General features: G+C 40.6%; 1 protein-coding gene across 2 annotated transcripts; it reads left to right on the forward strand.

Moving 5' to 3' along the window:
• Positions 1 to 944: 944 nt before the first annotated feature.
• On the forward strand, positions 945 to 8,214 carry bmp2b (bone morphogenetic protein 2b). 2 transcript variants are annotated; one of them, XM_051644428.1, is made up of 3 exons: positions 945 to 1,319; positions 4,114 to 4,487; positions 6,927 to 8,214. In XM_051644428.1, the coding sequence occupies exons 2-3, from the start codon at positions 4,127 to 4,129 to the stop codon at positions 7,820 to 7,822; spliced, it is 1,257 nt and encodes a 418-aa protein (XP_051500388.1). In that variant the 5' UTR covers positions 945 to 1,319; positions 4,114 to 4,126; the 3' UTR covers positions 7,823 to 8,214. The 2 variants fall into 2 exon arrangements, with proteins under 2 accessions (XP_051500388.1, XP_051500387.1); XM_051644427.1 differs by lacking the exon at positions 945 to 1,319 and adding an exon at positions 2,655 to 3,064 and having other exon boundaries at positions 6,927 to 8,213.
• The last annotated feature ends 376 nt before the right edge of the window (positions 8,215 to 8,590 follow it).

Consider the following 8,590-nt stretch of genomic DNA (forward strand, 5'->3'; position numbering starts at 1 on the left):
GTTAGTGGAGTGGCAAATAAGAAATAAAACAAAAGAAAAATCGCACCTGGAAAAGTGTGCCTCAAAAATGTTTTGCCACATATTTGAAAAGGCAATACGCAGTAACTACCCATTTTGTCAAAACTGAGTTATGACCAAAATTAAAAGTTGATAATCCAAAAATTGGCTGGACAATCAAAAAAGCTTTAAAGCCATTTTTCTCCGTTTCAGTATGGCGTGGTTACTGCGTTTGGCTTGTTTTAGTGTTTGTGTTTTTTACTTTAACCAAGCAGCTGCATATACTGTACCACATTAAACTAGTGATATCCAAAGAGATCTCTAAGTGATAATCTGATTTGTGCACCATATACACACTTTTACTGGTAGGGACTGGTAGAGACTATTATCACCTAAGGAATGGAATGCATCAGTGTATTTTAATTGCTAAGTGGATGATCCAGAGATTATCTCTCATAAAATGTTATTGTCTTGGAAGCACACAAAGATATCTTTTGATCTCAATGGGGTTTAATCTACTGCTGTCTCTCCCATCTCAATAGCCCAGTTGCTTTTATCAAAACAAACTTGCCATCTAAACATAATTGAAATGAATACCTGCCACCAATGAGGGGTTTTCATATGCGTAAGTGGATATTCACCTCAGTAAGGAGGCTATGGGGTCATTTTAAACCCCTAGTCTGAAAGAGCAAAGGGCATCACGTTTGCCAACTCTTTGTTATGTGTCTAATCCAGTTGTAAAACAAGATTTAATCCAGCCATTAACACATCTTAATCAATGATAACATGGGATCTACCTTCTTCAAAAAACTCCTGACTGATGAGGACTAACATCAAATTTCAAAAAGGCATTTTGTTATAGCCTTGTAATAATAAAGTACGTTCTGTGTGTTAAAAGAGAAAAAGTACAACATGCTACTTATGCAAACGAACACCCTGTTGCGTTACAGACGCAAGTTAACCCCTCACCAATCGAAATACAAAAGACACAGAACATTGTTATTTAAATTACAAAGAAAAGTTCGCCAGAATCGTGTCTGCGAGGGATCTAATTGTAATTCCCGCCTTGATCTCGCGAACCGTTTATTGCGTAGTCGTCTCCCAGCACGTATGCGCGAACTGACTGACTGACTGACTGACAGACAGACAGACAGACAGACAGACAGACAGACAGACAGACAGACAGATAGATAGATAGATAGATACTTTAGAAAAGTTGTTTATTTTGTGATTCCCGCCTTTATCTCGTGAACTGTTTATTGAAAGATGTCTCCTCGCAGGTTCGCGCGCGAGGATGGATGGACGGATAAATAGACACTTAGGTAAAGTTGTTTATTTTGTAATTTCCGTCTTTATCTTGTGAACCGATTATTGCGTAGACGTCTCCCCGCAAGTATGCGCGAGCTGATAGATAGATAGATAGATAGACGGACGGAAGGACCGACCGACCGACAGATAGATACTTTAGTAAAGTTGATTATTTTGTAATTTATGAAAGATGTCTTCTCGCAGATTAGCACGCGAGGATGGATGGCTGAAAGGATAGATAGATAGATAGATAGATAGATAGCTAGCTAGCAGTGGCGGTTCTTGCTTAGCCTATTTGGTGCCCTAGGCAAGGTCTGACGTGGCAACCCCCTTAATATCAACAACAACATGAGAAACAAATAAATATTTAAGTCCTTTTGATACTCTAAATCTCCACTTTCACATATGTAAGTCACATTTGATGCCTGTTTAGTTTCACTTTCACATCTGAAAGTGTAAGTGGAGATTTAGAGTAAAAAAGGGACTTAAATGTTTACCTGTTTCTCACCCACATCTATCATGTTGCTTCTGAAGTTATAGATTTAACCACCAGAGTCTTATGGATTACTTTTATGCTTCAAAGTTCTGGCCACCATTCACTTGCATTTTATGGACCTACAGAGCTGAAATATTCTTCTAAAAATATTCATTTGTATTCTGCAAAAGAAAGAAAGACATGTTTCTGGAATGGCATGAGGGTGAGTAAATGATGAGAGAATTTAAATTTTTGGGTAAACTATCCCTTTAAATAAAAATAACTAGACAATGACTATAGAAATTAAGTAACTAATATATATACAACCCTGTTGTGCCGCCCCAGAGAGCGTTGCCGCCCTAGTCAGCTGCCTATATCGCCTATGACAGGATCCACTACTGATAGATAGATAGATAGATAGATATAATTCACCCATACCTTAAAAAAGAAACTATAAAGTTTACTTTCCCTCAAAGTTGCGCACTTATTACACATTAGGCAATTTTACTCTTAACAATACCTAAAATTTTGTAGGTGTAGGAACAAATGTTATATTAACTATTGAGTTAAATATTTTTAATAAAAATATATTTTATAATTTAAATTATATAATTATATAAAGCCTTAAATAAATATATGGAATTGCTTCAAATGGGCCAAATGTGCATTTTTTTAACAGACGGAATATTGGTAATGCGCAATGACAAATTCAAACCATTGACACAATCGTCATGTGGGTTTGTGTAAATGTTTGAATGGAGAACATGCTGCGCGTTTCAATGGACTTGAATGATGACAGTCATCGTGACATCATCAGACAACAAAAAGCCTCGCGCACTGGGAGCGAAACCCTCCAATCAATGGCACAGACACGGCGCGCGATGCACGCGGAGATGACGTTCCCGCAGAGCCAACGCATATAGCGACTCTCCAGGCAGCCCGTCCAAAAAAAAAAAAAAAAACAACAAAAAAAAAAACTCCTCCTGCTGATCGGCACAGACCTGAGAAAAATGACACAAATCCTGGAATCTCTGGTTTTGCGCTGTCACATTTGGGATTGCTTTCTTTGACCTAAGCATTTGCGCATTTTGTTGAAGTTTACGCTACTCTCGGTACAGTCTAGTAGTTTTGAAGTCTTGCACAAGTATGAACAAGAAGAGGCGACCTGAGTTGCGGCGACTGTCTGTCGTGGGATAAAAAAATTGCTTGTGGATTAAAACGCGAATTCATGAGGAATTTAGGAGGCGACGAGAACGAAGACCGGGCACAGCGCTTCCTCCTTCGGTAACGATACTATTTATTTATTTGCCACTTTCATAGATAAAATAAAGAATGTGACCGTTTTCAATCAACTGTTAATACTGCAAAACAAACAACCTTTCTAAACAGTCTACAATCTATATATGTCTTTTTCTACAGCGCCAGGGAGTATAGGCGCAAATTATTATTATTATTATTATTATTATTATTTATTTATTTTAAAGAAAACACTTTTCTGCTTCCTTATCATTCGATCTCTCTGTCGCCTTTGTTGCTTGAGTTGTTTTTGCGTAACATCTACCACCTGTAGCCTTACAACACTCCCTCTCCCTCGCCAAAAGTTCTGTTTTCCAGACATTCCCAGTCCTTTTGAAGACTTTCCTTTCATGCTTTGCATTGCACGATCTAAAGGCAGAGACCCATGTAGACATGCACCCCCACCCAGACGCTGCTCTCTTATCTCCCTCTTTAATTGCAGACTCCATGTCTGCTGTCTTCATGTCTCCCGTCTTTCGATTTCTTTTGATTCCTCCTTTCCTGTTTCATCCCGTTTGTCTGACATCCGCTTTGGAGTCTCCTGCTCCGTGATAGCGCACGTTTCTGATGTAGATCAATCTCTTATTATAGCCCGCGGCGGGGATATTATTCTTTTACTTTTTTGTTCATAGCCTCAAAGTGAGTTAGTGTCTTAAAAAAAAAAGCATCCCCAAAAGATCTGGATATGTCTGTGGATTTAAATGCAGCCGCAGGTTGAATGTGGCTTTAGGGATCTTTTTCATGCGTATTAGAGGCTGGTGGTTGAAGAATATAAAGGTTGTAGGGGCACAAGGTATACCCCTATTAAGCAAGTAACAGGGACAGTGTTGCCCTTAAACTCCAATGAGTGCCTAACTTTACAAAGGGGTGCTCCATGAACCATTGTGCCCTTGAGCAAGACACTTAACCCCAGACTGCTCCACTGGGGACTGTCCCTGAAGTTCTACTGCAAGTCGCTTTCGATAAGAAAGACTACAAATATTTGTAAACTTGTAGTGCAAATAAAGGGTGAACTAATTTGTACCCACTCTTCACAGGATCTGACTGACCATGGTCGCCGTGGTCCGCGCTCTCACGGTGCTGTTGCTCGGTCAGGTGTTGCTGGGAGGTGCCGCTGGACTCATTCCCGAGATCGACCGACGGAAATACAGTGATTCGGGGAGACAAGCTCCGGAGCGGTCCGATATGAACTTCCTGAGCGAGTTCGAGCTTCGGCTGCTCAATATGTTCGGACTGAAGCGCAAACCCACGCCAGGCAAATCGGCGGTGGTTCCTCAGTACATGCTGGACCTGTATTATATGCACACTGAGAACGATGACCAGAACGCGCGACGCCCGAGGAGCGCGATGGGAACGCACGCGGAACGTGCTGCCAGCAGAGCGAACACGATACGAAGTTTTCATCACGAAGGTGAGTTTATTTTTCACCTCTGAATCAGTGATACACTCTACTGCCTCCCAGTTGTGTGTTTAAAGCCTTTATTTAGTGTAGCGCCATATTACATTTTTGACAGACATGAAAACGAGGCTGTGAGGGATTTCAATACAGTCTGTTCAATGGTTTTTTCTGTTGTTTAATTTGATGTTTACTGAAAACACCGGGGAAAAAAAAGAAGAAAAAAAAACCCCCAATTCAACAGACAAAAATCTCTAAAAAATTAGCAGTCTAGTAAGACCTAGCTTTTTATTAGCCTATCCATCACAGCCTCATTTTCATTCCTTTCAAAAATCAAATATGGCCCCACACTTAATAAGGTCGTTTAGTGCAACATACTTTACATTCTGGATTTATTTGTATTGTTTACAAATAACTAATTTGAATTTAAATGTAAAATTAGACTTTACAGTTTGTGGTTTAAAAAAAGCGTAGCTTTACTTTGCATTTAAACGTAGAACGTTCTACAATTCACGTGGAATGATGTGATGCAATCATTTGGAAACTATTGACATTCCACAAACAGCTGTCACTATTATTAAAGTAGCAATAAATTGCATCCTAATGGTGACTTTACTCAAAATAATTGATAGTGTTTGAGTGCACTTAAGAGTAGTTTTCCAGACAAGGTGTGGAGCTGCGTCCATGCACTAGTTATTTTCCATGAATCCGCAGATTACAGTAACAAGCCTTACGAGGAAATCCAAGATGCTATTTCTGCAGATAGTTTCAGTGTTCTCCAGAAATTTTAAGTTTAGTTCTGTCATTCATCTTTTAAGAGCCATTTGAAGTGGCTTGTTTGATAAAGAGTTAAGTTCTGCTCAAGTAATTCCAGCCAAACTGCTTGAGTCAGTCTGGGATTGTGGGTGGCCTTGTGTGTGAATGGTCAGATTTATATTCACTAGAAAGATAATCTGTTCTTTTTTTTTTTTCTTTTTTTATGAAATCAAACCCAGTGTGATTGGGTGGCACCTCAATTAAGTCTCTTTAAAGCAGTGTGTTATCTGATTTAAGTGATTCAAGCAACATGCCCTCTCTTGCTCTGGATGATTTGAGCCTGTGAAAATGGCTGGCCTTGTTGTGCAGCTTCGTTTAAACTTGTGTGTCCTAAATCTTTCACTTTAATGTCCATAGGATTCCTGTAACATACACCCATTTCGTGATAACACTGAAACAATCGTACTGTGTGCTGTACTGCGGAACAGAGTGTTTTTTTGGGGGAGGGCTCAATAAGACAGTCATTACAGGCTTTTTGGGCGGTAAAATGGCACAGAGTTTGATGTATGACATCCAGTGGTTGGGCTGATACACTGCAAACAGGGATTAGGATGCTTCTTGTACGTTTACGATGAAACAAACAAATTATGCATTTCTGTTCAATGGCTTCTTTGTTTACAACCATTGACACACTTTTCTCATGCACCTCCCATGTCTCAGGTTTTTCTCGTTGTCTTAATTTGGTCAACTCTGTATTAGAGAACGTGACTGCATTTTTAACACATCCCTCAAAAAGTATGTTTCAGTATTATGTAATGATTTTAAAGTTCCCAGCCAGACAAATGACAGATAAGGAGCTGATGAAATGCCTGATAAATTTGATTTGCTGTCAATCCTTTTGTTCAATGTGTCGAGTGATTTTTAGTCATGATATGCAGTTGGTTTGTAGATAGCTGTCATAAACGTACGACTCACCATTTGCTGTATCCTCCTTGTTTTAGCATAACATCCAAACAGAAATTAGGAATGTCAATACACTCATAACTGTGGCTGACTGCTTGAGACAAGCCCAAACATGTTTACAGTCACTCCCCCCCAAGACAGATTGACTGAGAGAAAGAAAAGGAAAAGGTGAAGAAAGACAGACAGAAAGAGGGAAAGAATGAGCTGGGCTTTCCCACATCAAATAAAGTATGCTTATCTTCTGTAGGCCCTTTGTGATTATGAAGCAGATAGGTTGGATTATTGGGAATGGAATTTCCAAAATGACTCTTTTCAAAAGAGATTAAGAGAGCTCTTTGGTCTGAGAACGTTTTATTTTGGGGCATCGAGTCGTAGGAGTAGCTGTTCCTACGCTGATTGCAACCTTTATTGAATAAAGACTTTTGAAACAAGAGAATGTTGTCACTCTACAGTTGCACAAACAGTCTCGTGCTTGCAGCTAGTCTTTCATTTTAAGGACGTTTTAACACCTGGTTCTAACATATAATCTCTCGCTCTGGCCAGACAAGAAAACGCTAAGTGGAAAATCCTATTCAAAGTCACAAAAATGTCAGGTTTCAGACTGAAGTATGGAAGCTAATCACTTTGAGTTTGAATTCACCTCTCTTCAGCCAACTAGACTTGACGTGAACAATATTCTCGTTTTAGAGATTTGAGCAATGTTTCTAATGATCTGACTCTTTCTTCCATTTTCAGAGGCTTTGGAGGCACTGTCCAGCCTGAAGGGAAAAACAACGCAGCAGTTTTTCTTCAACCTAACCTCCGTTCCCATCGAGGAGCTGATCACTGCTGCGGAGCTACGCATTTTCAGGGACCAGGTTCTTAGTGACACTACAGCCCAGACCAATAGCAGCAGTGCAGGTGGCTTCCACAGAATTAACATTTATGAGGTGTTCAGGCCAGCCCTGGCCCCCTCCAAAGAGCCTCTTACTAGACTTCTTGACACCCGCCTTGTGCAAGACTCTCACACGCGCTGGGAGAGCTTTGACGTGGGCTCCGCCGTGGCTCGCTGGGCGCGCGACTCCCGGCATAACCACGGGCTCTTGGTGGAGGTGCTCCACCCTAAGGAGTCGGACGTAGCAGAGGAGGCCAAGAGGAACCGGAGGAGACACGTTAGAGTGAGTCGTTCTCTCCATGGCGACGAGGACTCGTGGTCGCAAGCCCGACCCCTGCTTGTTACCTACAGCCATGACGGCCAGGGTAACGCCGTCCTGCATTCGAACCGAGAGAAGCGACAGGCACGGCGAGGGCCAAAGCAGCGCAGGAAACAGCACCAGCGCACGAACTGCAGACGGCACGCTCTCTACGTTGACTTCAGCGACGTGGGCTGGAACGAGTGGATTGTGGCACCGCCCGGCTATCACGCTTTTTACTGTCATGGCGAGTGCCCCTTCCCGCTGTCGGACCACCTCAACTCCACAAATCACGCCATCGTCCAAACATTGGTGAACTCAGTCAATTCCAACATTCCCAAAGCCTGTTGCGTACCGACGGAACTCAGTCCCATTTCTCTGCTCTACTTGGACGAGTACGAGAAAGTTATTCTTAAAAACTACCAGGACATGGTGGTGGAGGGCTGCGGGTGCCGATGAGAACTACATCTCCCCAATGAAGACTTTTATTTATACAAAAGAACTTTCAAAGAGCTATTTTGGAGGAAGATAAAAATATATATGAATATATTTATACTGACTGAACAAAATATGGGAAAATAAATATTTTAATGAGAGATTTCTTGCTTTTTCCAGTGGTTCTATAGATGCTTTTTTTTTTTTTTTGTCCCATGTACATTTCAGAATGAGTGCAATAAGCACATGAAGTATAATGCTCAGATTTTTATGATGTATTTATTGCATAACCACTTTATTTGTAAATGCTGTGTATTTATCATGAAAAATATATGACCTTCATTCAGTGTGCATCTGGGAATACATTATTTGAAACCAAAAAATAAACTATGGATGATGAAGTTCCCTTTAAAAGTCATGAAATAACAAATATGCTGTTGCACAGACCGCTTCAGAGTGCCTTTTGTTGTATGAAATTTTGGAACTTTTCTATAGGTGGTTTCTTTTATGCTATGTTCAAAGGGTGATAATCTGATTGACTCGATTAAAACAAAACATAAAAAGGAAATGGACTGGTCATGCCAAGGCACATTCTGTCTCTATAGCTTGGCAGCGTTCCGGCATGGTCATATTAGTGGCATTTTTTGGCGCCTTTGCAAAGTGTCTGGGGCACTCGTAAGTAACTGATCAAATAGCAACAAGAGCAGTATATTAAGTGAGCCAGAGAGTGGTGTTTTTTAAAAGAGTTATTAATCACAGTTCATGAATCATAAAATGAATGCATTGATTGAT

The sequence above is a fragment of the Myxocyprinus asiaticus genome, chromosome 19, assembly GCF_019703515.2.
Source record: "Myxocyprinus asiaticus isolate MX2 ecotype Aquarium Trade chromosome 19, UBuf_Myxa_2, whole genome shotgun sequence".
NCBI lineage: Eukaryota > Metazoa > Chordata > Actinopteri > Cypriniformes > Catostomidae > Myxocyprinus > Myxocyprinus asiaticus.

What these genes read in the sequence shown, in the direction of transcription:
- bmp2b (XM_051644428.1), top strand. Translation starts at nt 4,127, where the DNA reads ATGGTCGCCGTGGTCCGCGCTCTCACGGTGCTGTTGCTCGGTCAGGTG. An exon ending in ACGAAGTTTTCATCACGAAG is followed by an intron (nt 4,488 to 6,926) that starts GTGAGTTTATTT and finishes TTCCATTTTCAG; the next exon opens with AGGCTTTGGAGGCACTGTCC.